This window comes from Rosa chinensis, chromosome 6 (genome assembly GCF_002994745.2).
Source record: "Rosa chinensis cultivar Old Blush chromosome 6, RchiOBHm-V2, whole genome shotgun sequence".
Lineage (NCBI taxonomy): Eukaryota > Viridiplantae > Streptophyta > Magnoliopsida > Rosales > Rosaceae > Rosa > Rosa chinensis.
In genome coordinates this window covers 1,825,541-1,853,375 of record NC_037093.1, presented here as the reverse complement: position 1 = coordinate 1,853,375, position 27,835 = coordinate 1,825,541, and the positions used below count along the sequence as shown (strand labels likewise).

Genomic DNA, 27,835 nt, shown 5'->3' with positions numbered 1-27,835 from the left:
TTGGATGCCTTAACGATCATCAAATTGGCTGAAAATGTGCAGAAGTGATCTATACATTAGGACCTAAAAACTGAACGGTTGAGATGTGAAAATATAATCAAAAAGTTAATCTAATGCTCTATCCCTATAAAAGACAAAAAAAAATCTCTCACAAGGGCTATATATATATATATATATATATATATATATATATATATTAGTTATAAAACTTACAATATTTAACCAGAGTTAGTGAGTAAGTACGTGTGGTGTTGACGTACAGTGGTGGTCACTACCTGCGTCTAGATGGGTGAGCAAATGTGAATCTGGAATTTGAAGAGAGCTGATTAATTTCCAGACTCTATTCCTTAAAAAAAAAAAAACGTTTACAAACTTTTGAATTTTTCGTACAGACCTAACAACAGACAACTTTTATGTTTAATTTTTTTCTCTCTGTTCAAAAAAATTCTTCAGTGCACGGCGGGTTCAAGTGCACAGTAACCTGATCCGTACGATGGAAATGCATATCCTGTCTCAGCCGTCCAATACGTGGACTTGGCTATCAATATATGGTCCATCCAATCATCTTTGCTGCACCTGGGCCCTGTATGTACACGGTCGTGTACTGAAGACTCTACGGTTCTGTTGAACAAATCATGGATGTTCACATGATGTCATGATGAATGTTAGGTTAACAAATGTCTGTTAATTTAGACTTAAGAGAGGCCTCTTGTGTCTTTATCTTGAGCCTGCTATATATCTATCAGACAAGGGAAGCAGCCTCCCACTCAGTAGCTACTGGATCGATCTCTCACCAGCTAGCTTCGATCTTCTGCTTGTTACTTTATGGCTACCGATTCTTCTTCTTCTTCATCATCAAGCCATAGTTCGAAATATGATGTGTTCATTAGTTTTAGAGGGCCAGACACTCGCCAGAGCTTCGTTGGTCATCTTCACAGGGCTCTGGAACGGAAAGCACTTACCGCCTTCATAGACACCGAAGAGCTCGAAAAAGGCCAACTCCTTCAAGTGCTCCTCAAAGCTATTGACGATTCAAAGCTTTCGGTTGTAGTTTTCTCTGAGAACTATGCTTCTTCTAGTTGGTGCTTAAAAGAGCTAGCCCGAATCGTGGAACGTATGGATTCAAAGCAGCAGATAGTGGTACCCATTTTCTACAAAGTACCTGCGGCCCACGTCCGTTATCAGAAGGGAAGCTTCGAGGAAGCTTTTGCCGAACATGAGAACCGTGGTAGCCAAAGCAATGAAGTGTTGGGGAGGTGGAAACTTGCTCTAACAAGAGCTGCTGATTTAGATGGCTGGGATTCAAGCAATTACAAGTAATTTTCTGAATCTCATTCTAGTTATAATGTTAATAAGTTTTGTCCGAAAAATAAAGCATGCTCCGATGATCTTCATAGGGAATTTTTTTGAAGAATACAAACTAAAATCTCGACCAATATTTTTTGTCAATTCAGTATTAATTAAGATAATAATATTTAATGTAAAATTTTCAAAACTATGTAATCTAGGGGTGGGATCGGTTTGGCTCGGCTCTGGAATGAGCCTATACCGAGACCGATACTGGAATTTTAGCAGGGTAACCGATTGATCCCGAAACCGATCGATTCGGTACAGTGTCGGCACCAATCGGTTTCAACAGTTCGCAGATGGAGATGAAGAGCAGGCTGGGGCTTTCGAGCGGCGAAGCGACGCCAACTTATTCCACCCGGGCTTCCACGCGTATGACACCACCACCTCGCCGTCTCCGTCAACCCGTACCCATGGCTCACCACGAATCTCAGCAACTCGATCCGACACAGAACCGCCGTCATGATCTGGTTTCGGCTCGATTCTGTCAATACGGTATGCTTTTCACCCATACCGGTGCCGACCCGTTTGCAGAGGTTTCGGTACAGTTCGGATCGAAATTCCGGCGAAACCACTCATCATACCGACCCGATCGGTTTCGGCTCGGATCGGACGGGATCGGTTTCGGGATCTCGGTTTGAAATTCCCAGCCCTAATGTAATAGTCCTTAATTGATTAAAATTCTAAAAATAGAAAATAAGGTTAATTACATATAAGTGCATTTTTGAATGTATTTTTAGCCATAAGGCCACTAACTAATTTTTTTTCCCTCATAAGGCCACTAGATTAAAAAGAGTGTTATATTTTGGATATAAAAGCCAATATATTTACATAAATGACACTAGAGTAAAAAAGTCAACAATCATTCTCTCTCTCATCTCCGGTTAACTCCGGCAGGTCTCCGGCCGACCTCCGACAAACTCCGGCGACCACAAAAAGCTACTTTGATGAGATTTCTGACCTCCGACGACGTCACAAAAACTACTATCATCAGCAATAAAAGCTACTGTCACTAACAACAAAAGCTACGCTGACAAGATTTCCGGCGAGATCACAAACGCTACTGTCACAAACAAAAGCTACGCTTGTGACTACTGTCACTAGCAACAAAAGCTACTGTCATTAGCAACAAAAGCTACTGTCACTAACAAAAACTACGCTGGTGAGATTTCTGGCAATGTCACAAAAGTTACTGTCACCAGCAACAAAAACTACTGTCACTACAAAAGTTACGCTCTCCAAAACTAAAAGTTACTAACCCTACCAACAAAAGCTATTCTTACCAACGCCAAAAGCTACTCTCACCAGTAACAAACACTACTATCATCAACACAAGAAAACTACTCTCACCAGTAACAAAAGTTACTCTCACCATCATCAAAAGTTACTCTCAACAACGCCAAAAGCAATAAACAAGCATAACAAAAGCTAGTCCCAGAAACTGAGAAACCTATTCTCAGAGACTAACAAAGCTATGGAAATATAAAATAAAAAAGCTACTGCAATTGAAAAAAGAAAATAAATTTAATGATATAAAAAGTATGCAGGGTCCAACAATGATATAACTATATAAAAGGTACTTTCATAGTTGTAAAAAGCTACTACCATAGTTGTGAAAATCTATTACAATAGTTGTAGAAAGCTACTGTTGATGTTGTGATGCGAGTGTCATATTTCAAATGGCCACCATTGATGTTTCTTCTTGTCAAGCTCTACCACTCTACACTAACTATAGACATTATTTTCCCACCTACAACACCAAGCTTCATTTCAAAATTTCTTGGTTGGCCGGATGATCTCTTGGTCAATGGAGCCTTCACTACTCAAATTCACATGATTTTCGGAATCAACCACTGCCAATGTAAAGGGGAAGAATTCTGTACGAACAAAAGTACAGCAAAACAAGAAATAATTATCAATTAGGTAATAAAAAATTATTGACCTCCGGTTACTGACATAGAAACAGAAAGCTACTCTAACACATGTATAAAACTATTAGACCAATAATAAAAAGCTACGGACATATATACTAATTGCAACAAAACCAACTGATTATCCATGTTGATAGTGTAACACAAATCCCAAACAAGAAAGGCTAGAGATATATATGAAATCACAACAAAAAGAAAATTGAAATATATTAAAAATCATGATCTTTCAATTTGATACGCTATTGACAAAAGACCACTTGAAATCAATCAAAATGAACAGAAAAAAGCTACTGGAATCAGTTTTAAAATATACTAACATAGGCATAAAAAACTACTATCACTGTGTTGAAAAGCCACTATCACCTATAGAGCTACTGACTTGAAATGAATCAAAATAAAACCAAAAAACCTACTGACATTAATTTAAGCTCAACTCCATCAAAATAAACACCAAAACTATCACTTGGATCCAATGCACATCTGAAGAATACAAAACCAATGTCGTTCTTAAACCGAGCAACAATAGACAATCAAGTAATGGAAATCCACTGGCCTCAATTTTGAAAAGAAAAAGATGACTGCATTCAAGTCCATCAAGTGCACACCAATTATCATCATTGACCATTACTGGCATTATTTAGTATAATAGGAAAGAATGCTCATTCGTTGCACAAGTATGAGTTGAACTCTCAAAGCAACGAAAACGCACAATAGCAACATATTAACCACAAGAGAGAGAGAGAGAGAGAGAGAGAGAGAGAGAGAGAGAGAGAGAGAGAGAGAGAGAGAGATTGTAACTCCAAACCTGATCAAAAAGCACTTTCTTTTCCTCATCATCATCGACTCCTGGCTCGGCCTAATAATTGAACAGATGACTTTGCCCTATCTCCACAGCACCTTCACCAGCTCCACCTGTGATTCACCACAAATCCCAATCAAAACCAGTACAAAAACCTAATTTCATCTCCATTATAAAAAACCACTAGTCGAAATTGAAGGCAAAATCAACATGACCATACCTGTTTGATTGAGAGAAGGTGGAGGCTTCTCTGAAATTTAAATGCTGACTGCGAAATCGTTGATGATGCCGAGTCAAGATTGACCACTTGATGTTTGCAAGGCTGAGAACCACGACGCTGATCGTATACCAAACGGCACTGCTTCCACCGTTCAAAACTCAGTCCCCTCTACCGTGTTCAACTACACCGACGTCACCCTCAATAGCCATCTAGCCTGCCTCCTCGTCCAAATCGGCGTCATCGACATCTTCACCATTCCCAACACTAACTAACAACAAGATCTGCCGGAGAAGAGCAAGGAGGTCGATCCTGAATCGCCGGCGTGAGAGAGGGGGGGGGAGAGAGAGAGAGAGAGAGAGAGAGAGAGAGAGAGAGAGAGAGAGAGAGAGAGAGAGAGAGAGAGAGAGAGAGATGAATGAGATCGAGATTGAGATTGAGAATGAGAATGGATCCGGATTCGGAGAGAGAGATCAGAAATTATTTGTTATAAAAGTGAAGGGGCATAATTGTCATGACTGAAAATAATTCTGGTCTGAAATGGCCTTATGTGTACAAAAAAAATTAGATGGCCTTAGAACTAAATAAAGTTTCAAAATGACACTTGCGTGTAATTTTCTATAGAAAATATTATATATCTTGGATAGAAACGTAATTACAACTATAAGAACAAAAAAAAAATAATGAATATTTTCTAAACGTTTAACTAACTGCTCTCAACTACAAAATATAGTTTTTTTTCTTTAAGCTTTCATTTTTTTCTCATTGGGAGGTTCTAGTTGGACCTCCAAATTTGTTATTTGGACCACCCATACTCAATACACTTCTAATTTACTTTTTAGAATACTTGAAAACCTAAGTAGACCTCCTTATTTTTACTAAAACACCCTCGAACATGAGATATAACAATCTGTTACTGTACTTTTTTTTTTTCTCTCTATCTTCAACTATGAGAAGAAGAATGAATCAAAATCACATGAGATTGCTCTTTTATGAGTAGGCTAGGTCTCTCCTCCACTAAAATTAATCAGAGACTCTCGATCTTGATTTGTTGCTGGAATCCTTTTGAATTTACGAAAATAATGAATTTCAAGGGTTTTGGGTTAGAAGATCGAGTGATAACTATTGTTTGGCTCCAATTTTGTCCAAACAACTATATTATAACACTCGATGAATTTAATTTAAGAAATTTTCAAATCAGATTGTTTTAAATTCATTTTTATATTAAATGATGAACTATATATATAAATTATTGTTTTTACTTAATTATTTCAGGTAAATTGTGTTATGTTGCAAACCCTCTCTCTCTCTGTTTTTTCCCTTCTATTTGTTGCCAGGATCTGACTATTTGAGTACGGTTTAGCTCTGATTTCTTACAAATCCTGTTTTCGAATTTGTTAGGGATGACGCCCATCTTATTGAGCTCGTTGTTGAAGATATTTTTAAAAAGTTGATAAAGACCAGGTCCAGTGAGAGTGAATACTTGGTTGGAATGGAATACCACATGCAGCAATTGGAAATCCTATTGCATCCTAAGTCGAATGATGTCCGTATTGTTGGAATATGGGGTATGGGCGGGTTAGGCAAAACAACAATTGCTAGAGCTGCTTACGACAAATTCACTTTTAACTTTGATGCTTGTTGCTTTCTTGAAAATGTTGGGAAAACTTTCAAGGCAAAAGGTCAAGGACAAATGCAGGAAGTGCTTTTATTCAAAATCTTGAAGGACAGGGTTCAAAATTTAGGCACTTCGAGTATGGCTTCCGAGATGGTAGTGCAAATGCTTAGTAAGAAAAAACTTTTTCTTGTTCTTGATGATGTGGACAATTTTGCTCAAGTTGAAGCTTTACTTGGAAATTATCGTTCATTTACTGGTGGTAGTAGAATCATTATAACAACTAGAGACAGGCAATCGCTCAGTAAATCTGTGATGATATACCGACCAAAGTTCCTAGACTATAAGGAAGCTCTTGAACTCTTTCGGAAGTATGCGAAGCCTTCAGAAGAGTATGATGATCTCTTGAGCACAGCCCTGGAATATGCTAAAGGGCTCCCTTTAGCAGTTAAAGTATTGGGAGCTTCTGTTCGTGACAAAAGTATCTCCGAGTGGAAAGACGAGTTTAGGAGAATAAAAAAATACCAGGACCAGGGAATTGAAGGTGTGCTAAGGACAAGCTTCGATGGACTAGAAGAATCACGGCAGAAATTATTTCTAGATGTTGCATGTTTTTTCAGAGGGATAAAAAAGGACTATGCAACACTAATTCTGGATGCTTGCGACTTGTTTCCCATAAGTGGATTAAGAGTTTTGGCTGATAGAGGTCTTGTAACTACCTCTGGAAACTACTCCCCGGTGCTGGAGATGCATGATCTACTATATGACATGGCGTTGGGACCTGTTCGTTCCCAAGAATCGAGACCTCGTAGTAGGTTGACAATTTTTGAAGATATCGAGGATCTGTTGATTCAAAATACCGTGAGATTTATATACGACTTTTTATTTTTTATTTTTTTTAGCATATGCAGTATACATTCCAGTATCTTTCAACATGTAACGTTCTTCCGGTAGAAAATTTCACCTTGACCATCATTCTATATAAGTATATATTAACTTCATAGTAAGTTTTTGGATATTTGCACTCACGTAATTTTCTCTTTGGTCATCCAGGAGATGGAAGCAGTTGAAAGCATAGACCTAGACTTGTGCAAGTCAAACGCCGTGGAGATAAATACTGAAGCTTTTGTTAGCATGAAGAAACTAAGACTGCTCAGAATCCATTTCAACCGCTCTATAGACTCTGTTGATGATTATTACCGTTCAAGTGATGAGGAATTATACCAGTCAAGTGATAAATGCAAACAATCCGTGAGTGGGGACTTAAAGTTTCTTTCCCAGGAGTTGAGGTGTCTCGTTTGGCATGGATGTCCATTGAAGTCCCTGCCGTCAAATTTTCGGCCCAAGCATCTTGTCGACCTTGACATGCGTTGCAGCCACATTGAAAAACTCTGGGAAGGAACCAAGGTACGTATAATCATCATTTACATTAATTCTTGTTTTCTAGAAGGCAATTAAGTTTTGTGTAAATTTTGTGTAGCTGTCTGAGGTTTAAAAACTACGTACATTATATGTGCCTTTGCATTTCATTTTCATTGCTCCTTTGCATATGTGCACTTCAAATTTAGTCAATGTCATCTCTAGGTGTTAAATTTTTTGTTAATTGTTTCGTTAAATTCTAACTAAAAATACTAGCTATTTATATGATAGTATTGATTTCATTTAAAGTCCATTATTTCAAATAAAAACCCTCATTTTCCTAATCCTGGTGGAAGAGAGGCTTTTCTCCTTGTTAATTTATTAGGGTTGTAATTTTTTTTTTTTTTTTAAAGAGGGACGTCAATCCATTATAGTAATGAGATTTACATTACACAATGACTCACCCGAACACTGGGTTACGACAATATTGAGTCTTGAAAGAAAACCCTAGAGAAAAGCCATAGAGCTAACTAACATAATGCAACCCTAGAGTGAAGCTATAAGTGACCAAGTAACCTGACGCTATTAGCGAAGGCTCCGAATGCAGCCAAAACCCTTCCCCAATATTATTCATGTTCCCAAAGAACCACCCTATGCAGAGGGACTTCCCCAGACTCAATGAGAAAATAAAGAATAAAAATAGAAACAACATGCCTAACAGTCTAGAAAATTGCTAGCCGAATAAACAAACGAGAAGCCTGAGAGGCCCAATTGACTAACCATAGGCCCAAGAACAGGGATTTCAACAAAACCCTAGCTTCAGAACCAACACTACCAAACCAGGTAGCGCCACCTCCCAACCATTCCACCTGAAACTGAACTATGCTGGTCACACCCCAGCCCTTCCGCTGTCAGCATCATCAACCGCCACTTACCCCACGGTACCAGGGAAACACCGATCAAACCTGCATCCATCACTAGGGCGATCGCAATCAGGACCAATGACAATGCTAGCCCTATCCAAGTGGGTTGTCACAGCCTCAACAATCCAAACCCACCAGAGCCACCGTAACAGAATGACACCTCCTCCACCGACATTAAACGGCCTCCTAACACAAAGAAAGGAAGGGTCGAAACCCAAAAAATCTCCCTGCCATTGGCTTAGGCCTAAGCTGGATATCGTGATCCCACAGGGGATCAACCCTCATCCCCGCAGCTACCAAACTCACCATGGAGAGAGAAAGAGGAAGGGGAGGTAGCCGCAGCCACCCTGATGATTGAGGCTAGCCAGAGTCGCCATCATAGAACCCGCCGCTGCCATCAAAAGAAGATGAGAGGATAAGGAGACCCACCACCAGAGAGAGAGGAGGTGAGAAGACATTTTTAAGTATAAGGTATAATAGAAATTTAGGGTTATAAAACTCCAACAGTAGAAGTTAATTTTGTCACACCCCGAATTTTGAATAAGAAATTCAAATACGAAATGTGAAACTTAAACTACCTTGTTCATATGCTCAGAAATTTTTCATTTAAACCAAGCATTAAACAACACAAATTACAAATCTCGTAGCAATCTAACTTACGAGTTAATTATTACAACATCAAATTAATAAAGTGTCAGACTCATGAGGTACGTACTAATAACACACCGAAATCAAGTATGAAATTCAAACTGTTGCTTTACACTCCCCGACCTTGTCCCTGATTTTCCTGACCTGCAGGATTATCCGCTACATCATTTGAATAGTGTATCGGGATTGCAAACATAAAACACGGTAAGCTTTTTGCAAAGCTTGTATGAGTAAACTTAAATAAAATAATTTAATACGATAACCTCTGCTTAATCCATTCATAACACAAAATTAAATTAAAGCAATTAACGTCAAGTCCATATCCTACAATATCATGCTCACATAAATTAACTCAAACTAAAACCCACATGCTCTGTCTCTTGATTCATTGTATCCAATTTTCTACGATTCGAATTATACAATTAACTCCAACAATATTTTAAACATTCTACGTCCCCACAATCTCTCAAATCATCATTCATTTGCCTCAACGGCACAACCACGAAATTTCACTCATTGCCTCACAACATAAATCATTCGCTAAAATTAAGGCATCACTACTCATTTCACACTCACTACTAATCCCAAAGCACAACTATATTCACAATAGGAATTAAGTAAAATCAGTGATCCCTGCATAGAGTTTAATTCAGGGAATTTCATCAAAACAATCAATAAAATCATAGTAATTCCTGATAGAATTTAGTTCAGGGAATTACATTAAAACCATCAATTCAGAAAACAATAATATAATTTAGTTCAAGTGACTATAAAAGAAAACTAACAATTCAAAATAGAAATAATTATAAAACAATGCAGAATAAGCCATTAATAACACCAATCACCATAATATCACCACTCACAACAACCCACATCATTTATACAAAAACATCAAGCAGATCATCACACAGATCATTTACACAAAATTATCATGCAGATCATCACGCAGATCACCACACAGGTTGTCACATAAAAATGCTTCCTTAACTCCAACAACTTTAAAACAATATTGAATTCATTTCTCAAATAATGTTTTTCTCAACTCACAACCATTACTATAATCCTCCCTACATCATTCAAAACCCAAAGCCGACAAAACTGCATTTTCTTTCCAACATCATTAATTTTCTTCAACATCACATTCCCCAACAATAGTAACTGCACATGCAATTCCACTGATATATATTTATTTCATGTGAAAATAAGTGCTACTAATTCGTTCAAATCACAATCATTACTTTACCCAATGTCACACCATCTATATATATATATATATGTATATTTCACGTAAATATATATATATACACACACACACACGTAGACATCCACTCAGGGATGCCAACATACTAATACCAACTATAGTCCACGTACAAGCACCAAAAACTGAGAAATTCATTTTTATAATTAAAATCTTGTTTTTACTTACCCATGGACCGTAGACCATCAAGCCCATATTATTTAAAACAAATATTTATTTTCATAAAACATTTTCACTACAAATACGATTTAATAAAATAAATGATAACATTTGGTTTGTAATATGAACCATGTGAGATTTACTCACCTCTAAATTCCCGCTGCATCTTCACAAAAATTAGGTAATTCCATAACGTACTCTGTCACGCATCTATGGAAAATATAGCCTCGATTCAGTACATGAATCACTAAAACAATTAAAAATTCCGTAACTCCCGAATTAATCCAAAAATTCAAAAGTAACGCCAATCGAGGTGAAACTTCATCCAAGACCATACAAAATCTCCAGAACACTTCTATGGTCAATATAACAAAACTACAAGTCGACCGGACGGCCCGATCCTCATGGATCAAAAACCGAACGATCAAAATCGTAAAAGTTCAATACTTAATCATACGATCTCCAAAAATTATGTATTATATGTTAAAATATTCGTATCGATGTGTAGATTAAAAAGAGGAATAGAAACTGTTCCTAAGGTGGCCGGAAGTGGTTGGAAAAGGTCGCCACAGACAGCGGTGCCGCCGTCAACCACCACGGATGGTGGTGAAACCTATATGCAAAGCTTCCTCTCAACAAGACAAACAACTTTCCTAACTAGCATCAAGTCAAAATCAAAGAGGAAAGGGTCGAAAACTACCTCAAAAGTTTGAAGATTGAAATTTGCCCGATTTCATGTTTGCTTCGATTCGCCTTCCACACATCAATTCGGTTCAAATCCTTTTGAGAGCATGATCAGCATCATTTGGGGGTTCTAAAGAGTCAAGTGGTTCAAGCAGTGATGGGCGGAGATGGAAGATATCCACGTTGACTTAAAATGGCGGTTCCTTAGGATTTTTGCTTGCTGCGGTGGTTGCGGGCCGAGATATGCTGCAAGGCCACCACCAATAGGTGTGCAATTTTCGAAATTTTTTCGTATTTATAGAATTTTCCTAATTTTCAATCGCTCATAATTCTCTCATACAAACTCCGATTTTCCCGTTCCACATATATACAAACTCGTATCGACGAGCTCTACAACTTTCATGAAGGAAGTTTTCACAAATTCCTAATGTATGAAAAGTCAAATTTTTCTGACCCTCCTAAAACGTTCCGTTTTCGATAAAAACACATCCGAAGGTAATTCCACATCATCTCCGGCTTCGTACTTGTGCCCACGACTAGGAAATCATTTCCGAAAGGTCATCAGAAATTAATTTGAATTTTTGGGGTATTACAATCTACCCTCCTTAAAGAAATTTTGCCCTGAAATTTAAGCGCACTAAATTAGGTACGGCTAACTCAATCTTGCATCCTGTCCTTGCTCTCCCACAAGTAATGCTCTCCGCAATAAGCCTCTGCACGACGTTGAACAAGTTAATTTCTCCCGATTAAGGTTCTCTGTAGTTCATACAAAATACCATCCAAACACTAAATATGATCACAACGATTTCTACTTCAACTATTCTACGATTGACCACACTATATTCATCGTAGGTTTCTTTTTCAACTTATGCACAAGGAGAAATGTTGCCCCACATGAAATTCCTGAGAAAATTCTAACCTAAACATCGAATCTCCATCTTTACCAAAATTGTAACAATCTGCAAATCACAACTTTATGTACATATTACACAAGAGTCCAGAATCTTGTCCACAAGTCGATTTCTACTTCATCACGTCGATAATGCAACATTAACACTCATAGAATTGAAAATGCAACATTCATTTCAATTCAAATCACAATACACAATTCTTTCACAATCAAACTGTACATACTACTACGTAGTTCACTAGGTTTGGCAGTCAACTGGGGCCCGTAGGAAAGACCCTGGTACCAGGCCACGGGCCGGGTTCACATCCCATCATGATGGTTTGCGTCAGGGATGGTACCCTGGGCACAGAGGGGTCTGGACCTGATCAGCACAGTCCATCTAAATATACACCAGAAAGCTGATATAGCTGCAAGGGGACAACATGCGTCCCACATCGAAGATAAGGGGAAACCCCTTTCCTTTGCTCGAGTATTAAAGCATCAGCACAACCACCTTTTACAGGTAATAACTTCTTTATCCACTATTACTCGATTCGCTTATATATATTGATACCTTACTTAGGCATCGGAGAGGCAAAAACCATCCTGTACGATTTACCCCTCTAACCCCGTGCTCTTGATATAGGATTTAGGAGTTGGATCGGTACCCCAGGTGGTATAGCATTCTGTGTGAGGTATCCGGAGAAAGCCACCAGAAACACAAACCATTCTCAAAATCATAATAAAACTTCTCATATGGTGAAACTACACAGGAACTCCGCCATTCAAAACAATCAAGATAAGGTCTAGCCTTAACTAACCCACACACAAATCATCACATGACATTTCACACAATCATTGTCACACAGACCACTACCAAGTACTATCAGACAAACACAACAAGTTCTACTATAGAAGTACTACAAGCACTGCCACAAAGGCTGTCGCTTAAGCACTGCTACAAAAGCTGCCTAACATACGAGCATTGCTATAAAAGGCACTGTCACAAAGGCTACCACACAAGCACTGCTACAAAAGGCACTGCCACAAAGGCTGCCACATAAGCACTGCTACAAAAGCATTTCACTACACAAACAACATTACAGTGAATCTTTATAGCAACAATTCTGCATGCTACATCACTACACACCATCACCACAAGGTATTCCACAATGCAAATCTAAATTATAGAAAATCACCATCGTACAACAATAGAGATGCCCCAATCCACAAAAGGAAACCACATGCACAAGTCTAACTGTAGTAATAAGGAAAACTCATCACCACACAATCATAAAGAAATAAAAACTCTACTATCATATTTCGCCTAAGCAAGAAAATTTTAAAGTTGATAAGATGCCTTGTACTCTTGCATCTTGCTGACAAATAGCAAAGACTCTGTGCTACCCCTGAGGCTGCTGTCTCTACAGATTTCTCTGTCCCATACCCTGAGGCTGGGTACACTCATTGGCCAAATGTCCTGCCTGCCCCTAATTATAACATGATCTAGTCTTCGGCCTCGCACACTGCTTTGCCAAATGACCCACCTCTCTGCACTTATGATAGGTTAAGGGCACAACCTGCCTAATAGGTATAGCCCTAATAGGTTCAGCGGCTATTCCAGCAAAAGTTTGCTGATAATTCCTCTGCCTTTTCTAGGACCCACCATGTCTATCCCTCCCTTCGCTGCTCTCAACAACTACCTTTCCCTTTCCCTAGGAATCTCTCTCAACTATTTCCTTCTCTTTGTGAATCAGGTTCTGCAGCTCAATGATCAAGGCTTTAGCTAAGATAAGTTCTTTTGTCTTTAACTCCAAAATGGCCATATCATGCTCAATAGAAGCATTCAACCCCCGCTGAAACTTCTTGGCCAAATCCTCAACATTCAATGGTTTCACAAACCGATATAGCCTGGAGAACTCTGCCTCATATTCTCTCACACTCATTTTCCCCTAAGTTAGTGAGAGGAACTCCCTCTCCAACTATTCCCTCACAAAAGTTGGAAAGTATTTCTCTCTGAATATTCTTACTAAGCCATCCCAGGTCAGGGTAGACACATCTGTCGTCCTCTGTGTACAATTCACCACTCTCGAGCCTCATCTTGGAGCATGAAAGCAGCTACCTTTCTCTTCTCAATCTCATCACAGACAACCATCTCAAAGTAGGTTTGCATATCCTTGATCCATCGATCAGCTAACATATAATATGTACCTCCCTGGAACTTAGCTGCTCCCAACCGATGAATGTCTCTCGCCAACTTTAGCAGACGTGAGGGATCGGTCACCTCATCCACAGGTGGAATAGGCAGCTCAACATTGGGTGCATCTATCTCATTCTCATAAACATCATTCATAGGGCGAAACCTGCCCCCAACTTTAACTCTACCCCCACCTCGGGTTCTTCCTCGACCCCTAGTTATGCCTTCCAAGTTATCCATCACCTGGGAAGCATGGTACGCTTGGTTAATACATATATAAAACTTACACAAAGTAAGTCATATACAAGCTCATATTAACCATGATACTAACACAAGGACACCTAAAGTTCTTGTGACATTCTAACGTTCTAGACAATTCCTAACACTCTCACATACCCAATGACTATATCAATACCGAAGTACACACAATGGGGATCTGCTGCAGACGGACCATCACTCGAGTAGTATTAATTGTCACCAACTATGTACCTTACGCTTTAATACCAAACTGCGAATTTTGAATAAGAAATTCAAATCCGAAATGTGAAACTTAAACTACCATGTTCATATGCTCAGAAATTTTTTCATGTAAACCACGCATTAAACAACATGAATTACAAATCTCGTAGCAATCAAACGTACGAGTTAATTATTACAACACCAAATTAAATAAAGTGTTGGACTCACGAGGTACGTACTAATAACACACCGAAAACAAGTCTGAAATTGAAACTGTTGCTCTACACACCCCGACCTTGTCCCTGATTTTCCTGACCTGCAGGATTATCCGCTACACATTTGAATAGTGTACCAGGATTGCAAACACAAAACGAGGTAAGCTTTTTGCAAAGCTTGTATGAGTAAATTTAAATAAAACAATTTAATACGATAACCTCTGCTTAATTCATTCATAACACGAAATTAAATTAAAGCAATTAACGTCAAGTCCATATCCTACAATATCATGCTTGATACGCTAAAAACAAGCGCTCAACTTAACCCTGCAAGATGTAGTCGTTAGCAATATAGAGTAAGCAGGGATCGTTCAAGCCGGGGATTGAGGGTAACTTTATAATTCACAAAAAAGAAAACAAAACTAAACTAACTAGTGTACAAAACAAATAACAATATTAAACTAAAGAAAACGTCAAATAGTAGAAAAAGAGAAAAAGATGGCAGGAAAAGAAGGGGATAGAAAGGTGGTCTGCAATCCTAAACAAGAACAATATTTTGGGGTTTTTTGGTTTTTAACGAAAATAAAAGATAATATAAAAGAAAAACGATTTTTATTTTAGGTTTTGAGAAAATAAGATGGAGAACATGTTAGAGACTTGGAAATCCACCACCAATTACTTTCGAACAATGTTAAGTTAACCTAGATTCAATTACTGAGGTGTGAATAGAAACCAACCAAGAAACAAGTCGGAGCAGATCATGTCCCTTATTAATGTTTCCCTAATTACTTAGTCTACGTGAACGCACAATAGCTAAGCCTATCAAACATGCAATCAAGGTATAGAACGCTATCCTATCAACAACACATATAGTGTCAACACATTTGAAGCATTAAGATCTCATAGAAACGATTGATTATAGAGTTGCAGTCTAGTGTGGAACGCCTACCTAGCATGCTCTTCTAGTTGTTTAAAACATCAACTTTTGTTCAAAGCCTTGCATACTTGTGGATTAGAAAACAAGACGATTAGGTGAATTATTTTCTAAACCTAGCTCCAATTACATGCATAAATCCTATGTTGGCCACCATAAAACAAACACATGTAAAAGTTTTCAATCAATCAGAGATAAACAACCAATCAACACCAAAGATCATGAAACTAAATTTAAACAAACATATGTTCTACATAATTGGGGCTTCAAACCTCGCCCCTAACAAAAGATAACTAGCCACACATCGTCTTAAATTCAACAAATAAAAACATGAGTATCAGATTACAAGATAATAAAAATCGTAAAAAGAAGAGTATGAGAGCCACGAATTCACTTTTAGGCAGCCTTAGATGCAGGCAATCCTTCAAGATGGGGCACGGCAGGAGCTTGATGGAAGTGGATGGTGAATTGCACGGTTTTTGCTCTTGAAGACTTGGGAATTTTTGAGACTTTGTGTGCTAGGGTTTGGGAGCAGAAGATGGCGCTGTAGGATGGTGATTTTCAACGTGTTCAGAGCCTCTATATATATAGAATATACAGCCCAAGTTTCCTTTTCCAATTTTGCTTTGAAAGCCTCCCCTAGTTGCTTGAGGATTACTCTACTTGGTGCATAATTAAATGATTTTCAAGCCTTAATAATCTTCCCAAAATCTTGAGGAATCATTCTAGGACTCTCCTTCATATGTGCAGCAGCAATAACCTCCCAAAAATGCCCTGGAAATCCGTCCAAAGAAGAATTCTGCAAAACCGTCCTGTTTTGACTAGGATTCAATTTCTGACTCTGAAGCTTCCTTCTTGGACAAGGAACGACTTTGTCTTGACAAGTTTCTGGATGGTTCTTGACTCCCACGTGCTCTATGACATCATATCATCTAGAATGATCAATAATCTTCTGGAAAAACTCCAAGGAAATCGCCGGAAAAGATCTCCCAAAAAGCTTTGTGAAAAGCTGACAGTTTCTGCCTTATCGGGAAGCATACTTCGACTTTGATTTCCTACTGCCTCGTTGACGCTTATGACCAGTTCTTTAGCTGTAGTTGAAGTATAACATCATTTTTTCAAGGATCGCTGGCCCTTTATTCATAGGTGCAGATGGAATGATGCAAGAATTGCTCCTCAAAACCGTTCCCAGAAAGCTGATTCTGAAACTGCAGTTTTCTGCTTTGCAGCAACTGTTTTGCACAATGAATTCCGTGGACTTCCCTTGTAATTTCTGGCCAAAAGGTTGATCAAACTTGGTCCTCTGCATCAGTACTTCATTATCCATGGCTCCATTTCTCCCTTTCAGCTCCTATTTCTCTTGAATCACTTCACGAACTACCTAAAAAGAAAACAAAGTTAAAACTGACTTTTTAAAGGAATTAACTAAGAAAAGTGTAAGGGATTTCACACTATATTTATCGCATTTTATGCTCCTATCAATGCTCACATAAATTAACTCAAACTAAAACCCACATGTTGTCTCTCGATTCATTATATCTAATTTCCCACGACTCGAATTATACAATTAACTCCAACAATATTTAAACATTCTACGTCACCACAATATCTCAGATCATCATTCCTTTGCCTCAACAGCACAACCAAGAAATTTCACTCATTGCCTCACAACATAAAGCATTTGCTAAAATTAAGGCATCGCAACTCATTTCACACTCACTACTAATCCCAAAGCACAACTGTATTCACAATAAGAATTAAGTAAAATCAGTGATCCCTGCATAGAGTTTAGTTCAGAGAATTACATTAAAACAATCAATAAAATCATAGTAATTCCTGATAGAATTTAGTTCAAGGAATTACATTAAAACCAATCAATTCAGAAAACAATACTCCCTGCATATAATTTAGTTAAGGTGATTACAAAAGAAAACAAACAATTCAAAATAGAAATAATTATAAAACAATGCAGAATAATCCATTAATAACACCAATCACCACAATATCACCACTCACAACAACCACATCATTTACACTAGATCATCACACATATCATTCACACAAAATCATCATGCCTCACACTGATCACCACACAGGTTGTCACATAAAAATGCTTCCTTAACTCCAATAGCCTCAAAAATAATAATGAAATCATTTCCCAATTATTGTCTCTTTATCTCCAACAACTTTAAAACAATATTGAATTCATTTCCCAAATAATGTTTTTCTCAACTCACAACCATTACTATAATCCTCCCTACATCATTCAAAACCCGAAGCCGACAAAACTGCATTTTCTTTATAACATCATTAATTTTCTTCAACATCACATTCCCCGACAATAGTAACTGCACACGAAATTCCACTGAAATATATTTATTTCACGTGAAAATAAGTGCTTGAAATACTAATTCGTTCAAATTACAATCATTACTTCACCTAATGTCACACCATCCATATATATATTTCACGTAAATATATACACACACACACACACACAGAGGGCTTCTCAGGTGCGGATATCCGCACTTTTTGCTTAGATGCGGATTTCCGGTTTTCCCCCACTTTTCGATCACATTTTCACATCTTAACCGTTCAGTTTTTAGGTCATAATGTGTAGATCACTTTTGCAAATTTTCAGCCAATTTGGTAATCGTTAAGGCATCTAAAACTGCAATTTACCATTATAAATACGAACGGTTCCTGTTCGACAAATTCGGTCCATTCGTGTAAATTGCAGTTTTGAATGCCTTAACGATCACCAAATTGGCTGAAATTTTGCAGGGGGATCTACACATTAGACTCTAAAAACTAAACAGTTAAGATGTAAAAATGTGATCGGAAAGTGGTCGAAAACCGGAAATCCGTAACTTTTTGCTTAGGTGCGGATATCCGCACCTGAGCAAGGTTGTATATATAGCAAGGTTGTATATATATATATATATATATATATATATATATATATATATACATACATGTAGACATCCACTCAGGGATGCCTACTAATACCAACTATAGTCCACATGCACCAAAAACTGAGAAATTCATTTTTATAATTAAAATCTTGTTTTTACTTACCCATGGACCGTGGACAATCAAGCCCATATTATTTAAAACAAATATTTATTTTCATAAAATATTTTCACTACAAATACGATGTAATAAAATAAATGACAACATTTGGTTTGTAATATGAACCATGTGAGATCTACTCACCTCTAAATTCCCGCTGCGTCTTCACAAAATTTAGGTAATTCCATAACGTAATCTGTCACACACCTATGGAAAATATAGCCTTGATTTAGTACACGAATCACTAAAACAATTAAAATTAGTAACTCTCGACTTAATCCAAAAATCCAAAAGTAACGCCAATCGAATCGAAACTTCATCCAAAACTACCCAAAGTCTCCAGAACACTTCTACGGTCAATATAACAAAACTACAAGTCGATTGGACGGCCTGATCCTCACAAATCAAAAACCGAACGATCGAAATCGTAAAAATTCATAACTTAATCATACGATCTCCAAAAGTTACGTATAATATGTTGAAATGTTCCTATCGATGTGTAGATTAAAAAATGAAACAGAAACGGAGATATGCTTGCTGCGGTGGCTTCAGGCTACGGGCCAAGATATGCTGCAAGGCCACCACCAATAAAAAAAAAGTTTCCATTTTCGATAAAAACTAGTCTGAAGGTAATTTCACATCATCTCCGGCTTCGTACTTGTGCTCATGACTACAAAATCATATCTAAAAGGTCATCGGAAATTAATTTGAATTTTCGGGGCATTACAAATTTTTAGTTAAACTTAGCTAAAATTAAGAAACATAGTTATTGATTTAACAATGTTGCTCCAGCAGTAGTAGATATTTATAAGTGATATACTATATTTTATCGAATTATAAATTGACATGTGGACAAAAGAGGAGAGAGAAATATAATGTTTGCTTTAGCTATTATTGATTGTCTAGCTAAATATAGCTAGCCATTTTAGCTAAAGTTAAATTTTATTAGGGGCATCTCCAACAGACTAGCTAAATTCAATTTTTAGCTATATATAACTATTTTTATAGAAAAATTCAACTACAACAGACTAGCTATAGCTAAGTTAAATTTAGCTTGAGCTAAAATGGCTAGCTATATTTAGCTAGAGAATCTTGCATAGCTAAAGCAAAAATTATATTTGTCTCTCCTCTTTTATCCACATGTCAGTTTACGATTCAATAAAATATAGTATATTATTTACAAATAACTGTTACTGCTAGAGCAACATTGTTAAATCAATAGCTAAATTTAACTGAAAAGTAATTCCTACAGTTGGAGATGCTTTTACTTAGTTATATCTAGTCTGTTGGAGTTGAGTTTTTCTTCAAATATAGTTATATATAGCTAAAAATTGAATTTAGCTATTATTTGGAGATGCCCTATTCTCCTTGGCCTTTATAGGTCTTTATCTTATTTTTTTTAATATTTAAGAATAATTTTTTAAACTTTTTTTGTTGTTTGATAGCTCTTTTTCTTTCACTAACTACAATTGCAGTCAAGAGAGGTTGAAGCTTCCATACTTTGATCTAGTTTTTGCTTTTCTTTCTTTCTACTATTTTTCAATTTACCATCTTTTTTTTTTTGAATCAAACCAAATTGGGTGTCCAATATATTGCATCACAAGCCAAAATCGTCCGGTAAATACCCTTCCGCAGTAGACAAAAAGCTAGTGTTAGTATCCACAATAGCACATAGTTATAGACCCACTCATTAGATAATTAAGTACGTAGACATCTTTTAAAAAAAATAAAAAGAAGTACGTAGACATAGCGAGAGTCCTCTTTCCGTACTACTGCAAATGTGCTAGAGGTACATAGGATGCACAAAAGTACATAGGTTCCTAAACAGGAAATTATTGTAATTAGATAAACTAAAACATAGCAATGGGCCTGGGGCAAAAACACCCCAGCTAGCCCAAGAGGGCAGCTCCAAGAGAGAGGAAGTCCAACTCCCGGCTCAGCAGAGAAAGGTGCCCCAAGCCCAGCCCAAACACCATCTCCAACCCAAAATCTATTCACAACTTCGGTGTAGCGCTGCCGACCACCACTATCCAGTAACCTCACCGCCGCAGCCACCCCACGAAATTGTCCAGAACCACCAAGCCATGTCGGCTCTCATGATCTAGCCAGACCCTCCATAGCCACGTAGCCACAGCAATCCAACCAGACCACCAAAGCCATGCACGCCTCCACGACACGATCTGCTCCGACTCTGCCATAGCCAACGCCTCCTCCAGTTCTGGAAATCCCATGATGAAGATGCCGCTGCAGGTTCTGGAAACCCATGACCAAACCCACAGTCCCTGTACAATTCGATCTCGAATTAGAAAAATGGTTCAGACTCCATCTCCACCCATTCCTGCAAACCATTGAGCCAAACCTCCCACACCAGAAGCCGCCGAGGCATTAGCATTCCAGAGCCAGTCCGGCAGCTGCCCAAAAGGTAAAACAACGCTGACGAGCGCTGCCGAACTAGAAGAAAATCGCAACTCTAGACCAAAGTCGTCCAAGTTTTGTGGAGCACATAAATTGATAGTCGCTATGACTTCACGAGTTTTGTGGAGCACACAAATTCAATTTACCATCTTAGTCTTTAACTCTTTATATATAAGATTTTTTATAAATAAAGTTCTATTAAGGAAGGATATTATTGGTTTTTAAAATTTTAACCTGAACTGGCTTAATATATAAGTTTTTTGTTTTTCTTTTGGGAGTGCTAAATATAAGATTTACACACTCGATGATGAGTGAAAGAGTGAAGGCAGTTACCTAAAAAAGGTTGGTGGTTATTGGTTGGATGTTGTGCAAGTTCTTTTTTCTTTTTCTTTTTTGTAAATAAAAAAAAAAATCCATTATTTGTAGTTTTTATTTTTTATTTTTTATGAGAGTAATAGTCAACCATTTTATTAATAATAGTCATAAGAAAAATTACAACTTATAGATGTAGAATCTACATCAAAATATAAAATAACAAGAGAAATACTAGATGCAACAAAGTATCTGAAATAAAACCTAGCAAGGATACGAAGGGATGCAATTAAGTATTTGATGAGGCACCGGACTGAATCCGAGCTATGTAAAACGGTACCAATAGTATGGTCGACCATAGTTCCACGCAAAGAAATACGTCGAATAGAGGGTAACCTTCTATCAAGGTAACCGGCGGTAGTGTGACCGATCTTGCCTACTCCACGCAAAAAAATGCGCTGAATAGAGAGCAATCTTCTACCTAAGTAACCAAAGAAGCAATTCCAACATATAGAAAAATTTAGAGCCCAGAAAAAGTCTCCCGGATCCCAAATTTGGATCCAAAACAGAGAAGAACCACTTGGATCACATACTGTAGCCCTAGCCATTCCATCAGGTCCCAAGCCCAAATCAGAAAACCAAAGCAATGCCCAACCCCAATTAGGGTTTGCCCTTGCAATCAACTCAATAGAGTCTTTGACTTTGCCGCCACTGACACCTGCACCACCACCCAATCTACGCCAACATCAGTAACTGACCCCTAAGCACCTCCAGCCATCTGACGACGGGGGTCCAAAAGACTAGACCCAACGTCGACAACCCAGAAAAATGAAATTGGAGCCACAACTTGACGTTGCCCCCATACTAGAGGAAGCCGGTCGGCCGGAAGACAACCACGTTGAGAGTGTTGCCATCCATGGAGAGACTTGAACAGAAACTGACCCGACCCGTACAAAGCCCATCTCTTCAAGCGCAACTGCCATGCTCTAACCCGATCTATCTGCACCTCAGATCCTTTGAGCCGCGCACGCCGTGGCCTAGACAAGCCACCATAACTCCACGCCCCTGAGGCTGCACAAGACTACACAGCAAGAGGCAATTGCTCCAGAAAAGACCAGATCCTCAGTCCTATTAGCAACGATGGTACAGAAGGATTCTGCGACAGAGAAGACACGGATATACCTCGCCTTGATTTGGGCGATCCCAAAAGAGACGCCGTAGTTACACTCCATGCAGGATGGAGAGAGGTACAGAGAGGCCAAACCCGAAGGCTGCGCTCTCCCAACCCTAGTAGAGCTCTACTAGGTCGAGACATTTACTCCATTATTTGTAATTTGAGTGCCTTTATCCTTTCTAATTAATTTGGTTTTCAATGTATTATAAGAGCCATTTGCGTACAAAATTTTTAGTATGGTTGACATCACCTCTTTTCTTTATAGTAGCATAGATGTGGCATAAGTGTGATCTTCTGATGGCAAGACACTTACGTGTTAAGAACGTTGCATGCCAATTATAATTAAAATTATGAGAGCCACCAATGAATTGAATCCCACCAAACTCTTATTGTTCTATTACATTATGCTAATTTTCTCTTTATTGGGGCATTTGATTATATAAATTCAACGATACATATATTATGTTTCTTGCAAGTTGTCTTAGTAATTTTTTATTGATAATTAATAAGATACTATATGTTTTATATGGTCTAAATAAATTGATGTATTTTCTAAAGAAAATGGGTTTATTTTTGCCTAAATAAATGTATATTATCTACATAGTTTAGACCATTTTGCTGAGCTAATTAATTTGGACTTAATACATATGTTGGTGGTGTAGTAGAAGATTATATTTTATCTATATGCATTAGTCTAACAAAATAATTGTTGGTGGTGCAGTACAAGATTATATTTTATGGTTGTGGATTCGAAACATTGCTGTTCATATGTAGCAGAATTATGGATACAAAAAGAAAATAATAAACAAGTTTAAATGACTTTTATGTTATTTAATGCTTGTTTTCATGGTTTCTGACGCAGCGTCTGGAAAAGTTGAAATTCATCAATTTAAGTCGATCTCCGTACCTTAAAGAGACACCGGACTTAAGCAAGGCGACAAATCTTGAGACGGTAAACCTTGAAGGTTGTACAAGTTTGTTGGAGATTCACTCATCCATTTCTAATCTTGAAAACCTCGTATTCTTGAGTCTTAAAGGGTGCGAAGAGCTCAAGAATCTTCCAAGCAGCATCGGTATGAAATCTCTTAATACTCTTGAGCTTTCTGGTTGCTCAAAACTTGAGAAATTCCCCGAGATTTCTGTAGTTATGAAGAAGCTACCACTGCTTAGTTTAGATAAGACTGCAATCAAAGAACTGCCTTCATCAATTAAAAATCTCGAGGGACTTGCCACTTTGAGCCTAAAAGATTGCAGCAAACTTAAGAGTCTCCCAAGCAGCATTTGCCAACTCCGGTCCCTCAGATATGTTTATCTCTCTGGTTGTTCTAATCTTGAGGTGTTTCCAGAAATTTCCGGGCTAAAAGATATGGAAAAATTAAGAGAGCTCTATTTGGATGGAACTTCTATTAAAGAGTTTTCACCGTCAACTTCGGCTCTTATACACCTTGCTGTATTGAGTCTAAGAGGGTGCAAAGTGCTTAAGAGTCTTCCAAGTAGCATTGAAATGGTATCTCTTCAATCACTTAATCTTTCTGGCTGCTCAAACCTTCAGAGGTTTCCCGAGATTTCAGGAACTATGTGCTTGCTTTTAGAGCTTCATTTAGATGATACTGCAATTGAAGAACTTCCCCAGTCAATCAACAATATTACCTGCCTGAGATCTTTGAGCCTTAGAGATTGTGGAGAAATTACAAGTCTTCCGAGCAGCATTTTTCAACTGAGGCACCTTGAAGAAATTGTACTCTCTGGTTGTGCCAAATTTGGGGTGTTTCCAAAAACTGTTGAAGTACATTGTACAAAACTTTTTACTTTGAGGATAGAAGATTGCGGAGAACTTAAGACTCTGCCGAGCAGCTTTTCTCTACTCAAGTCGCTTACAATTGTGTCACTCTCTGGTTGTTCGAAGTTTGAGGTGTTTCCGGAGATTTTAGAAGATATGGAAGGATTAAGAGAGCTTCATTTGGATGGAACTTCTATCAAACAGCTTTTCCCATCCATTGAACGGCTTAAGAGGGTTATGTTATTGAGCTTGAGGAACTGCAGAAGTCTAGTCATTCTTCCAGACAATGTCTGTAATTTAACAGAGCTTATACGTCTCAGGCTGTCAGGGTGCTCAAATCTTCATAACTTGCCCAAAAACTTGGAAAAGTTGGAATCCTTGCAGGACCTCGAAGCAGAGGGTAGTGGTTTAAAGCAACCATTTTCTCTCTTACGCCTGAAGAAGTCACCATCATCATCAACCAATTGCTTGGTTGGAGTGGATCGCCACATAAATCACATGCAGTTGCTATTATGTCCTCTACAGGTGAATGATTATCGCATTGTTGAAATATGGGGAATGTGTGGCATTGGTAAGACAACCATCACGAGAGCTGTTTATGAAACAATTGCTAATGAATTTGAATACCATTGCTTTCTTGAGGATGTCAAGGAAGGTTTCAGGAAGCACGGCGCACTTTTTATGCAAGAAGAACTTTTATCTAGAATTTTGAAGGAAAAGGTGCAGAATGTAGGCTCCTTGGATAAAGCGCTCAATATGATACAGAACAGGCTAGGTAAGAAAAAATTTCTCCTCGTTCTTGATGATGTAGATTCTAAGGACCAGATTGAAACCTTACTTGGAAAGCAACAACCATTTGGTAGTGGAAGTAGAGTGATTGTTACAACTAGAAATGAAAATATACTACGTGATGGAATACTAACAACTAGAAATAAGAAAGTAGAACCGGAAAAATACTGTCCCAAGCTTTTAGATGATGAAGCTCTTGAGATTTTCAGACATTATGCATTCAGAACAACTGAACCCTCGACAGAGTACAATAGTCTCTTGCGGTCTGCCACAGAATATGCCCAAGGTCTGCCTTTAGCACTTAAAGTTTTGGGATCTTTTCTTTTTGGCAAAAGTAAATCTGAGTGGGAAGCTGCCTTGGCGAGCTTGAGCTCCAGGGAAGTTGAGTCTGTGTTTAACGGAAGCTTTCGTGGCCTTCATGATTTAGAGAAGAAAATATTTTTAGATGTTGCCTGTTTCTTCAAGGGAATGGAAAAGGACCGTGTAGCAGAAATTTTGCATAGTTGTGGCTTGTCCTATGGTGGGTTAACAGTTCTAATTGATAGATCTCTCATAGATATCTCAGATAGGGACGGGACTCTCAAAATGTTTGATCTAATAGAGAAGGTTGGCCGAGAAGAGTCCCTCCTAGCATCTCTTCATGATCCTGGAGAACGCAGTAGGTTATGGACTTATGAAGGAATTCAGTGCCTGTCAACTGAAAATATGGTGAGATATTTTATTTATAACATATATAACTTTATGATCCTAAAATGCTTCTCCTTATTTGTACTTACTCTGTGTGTGTGTGTGTGTGTATTTTGTTATGCAGGTTACGGGTACAGTTGAAGCTATAAACCTTGATTTGTCAAAGGAAAGAATGATATGCTTCCGTGCAAAGGCTTTTGATACAATGGTGAAACTAAGACTGCTCCAAATATATGATAATGGCTCCAATAACTGTAAACAACATGTGGTTGGAGACTTCGGGTTTATTTCTCATGAGCTGAGGTCTCTCATCTGGCATAGATACCCCCTGAAGTCTTTGCCATCCAATTTTCACCCAAAGAATCTTGTTGACCTTGACATGCGTTTTAGTCGCCTTGAACAACTTCGGAATGAAACCAAGGTACAGTCATCATTAACATATCTTAAAAGATGAAACTGAGGTATAGCTGCCTTATGTATGTATTATTTGATGTGTGTGTGTTTTCCTGGTGCATGCAGCTTCTTGAAAACTTGAAATTCATCAATTTAAGTCACTGTACAGATCTTAAGAACACCCCCGACTTGACTGAGGCTACAAGTCTTAAGAAGCTAACTCTTGAAGGTTGTACAAGTTTATTTGATGTGCACCCATCGGTTTTTGATCTAGAAAGCCTTGTGTTCTTAAGTCTAAAAGATTGCAGAAAACTCAAGATTCTTCGGAGCAGTATCCATATGAAATCTCTTAAGACACTTCAACTATCTGGCTGCTCAAGTCTTCAGAAGTTTCCCGAGATTTCAGAAGTTATGACGGAGCTATCAGAGCTTGGTTTGGATGAGACTGCAATTAAAGAACTGCCCTCATCAATTGTACGGCTTAAGGGGCTTAATGTATTAAGTATCAGGGACTGCACAAACCTTGAAGCTCTTCCGGACAGCATCTGTAATCTGGCACACCTTACATTTCTCAATCTGCCTGGGTGCTCAAATCTGTCTGACTATCCTGACAGGTTGAGGAGTATGCAATCATTGACGATCGGTGGTATAGAACAACTCCCAGTCTCGAAAAGAACCAAACAAACAGAGAAGGAAGGAGTCACTATAGTCTCGGGGGAGGGAAATTCATCAGGGTCGGGGCAAGGAACTCAAGGAAGAGTCTACAACCGGTACCACAAGTATTTGTCGCCGGTGCCAGACCAACATAGTGAGAAAAGAGAAGAGAGAGATGATAGTGGCGGCAGAAGGCAAGGTAGGGGCCTTTCGCAGCTGCTTGAGTTTTTGTAACATCGAGAAAGATAGAAAGAGGGAGGCACATAGGCATTTGTCCTGTTCTTCTTCTTTTTTTGTCATGACCGACCTTTTTCCAAATTCGTCTTTATTGTTGTAGGAGAATTGTGATTGTGTTTATTATTGATAATAGGAGCCATTTATATAGGGAGTTACAAGGTACACAATAGGTAATAGAATCTGAATACAATTGAATACCTAGAACACTAGCTTTCCTGTTACAACTCTAAACCCTAGTTTGTAGAGGCACACATTATGTCGACATTCTTCAACACTCCCCCTTGTGCCGCTCAAACTTGGTGATGACGATTTGATCGTTGCCTCACTAAAAACCTTGCCAGGTAACAAAAACCCTGTGGGACAAAAATAACCCTGGTCGAATGGCAAAAAGAGCACAACACGTCATTCACTCTTCGAGATCGAACATGTAGACATCATACCTCCCCATGATGTCAATATCTCCCCCTGATTGCTACAATCATGAGAGTTCGGATAACTTTCTTAATCCGATGCTCTTCACATGTTTCTCGAAGGTGGATTTAGGTAACAACTTAGTAAATAAGTCCGCTACATTATCCTCAGATCGGATTTGGTTCACTTCAATATTTAGAAGTGCCTGTTGTTGCTGATTGTAAAAGAACTTAGGCGATATATGCTTGGTGTTGTCGCCCTTGATGAAACCTAATTT

At 38.2% G+C, this 27,835-nt stretch overlaps 1 protein-coding gene across 1 annotated transcript; it reads left to right on the top strand.

Moving 5' to 3' along the window:
• The first annotated feature begins 752 nt into the window (after positions 1-752).
• On the top strand, positions 753-27,225 carry LOC112169240 (disease resistance protein RUN1-like). The gene is made up of 6 exons (XM_024306249.2): positions 753-1,316; positions 5,696-6,770; positions 6,963-7,316; positions 23,470-25,884; positions 25,988-26,284; positions 26,383-27,225. The coding sequence occupies exons 1-6, from the start codon at positions 826-828 to the stop codon at positions 27,142-27,144; spliced, it is 5,394 nt and encodes a 1,797-aa protein (XP_024162017.1). The 5' UTR covers positions 753-825; the 3' UTR covers positions 27,145-27,225.
• Positions 27,226-27,835: the final 610 nt, after the last annotated feature.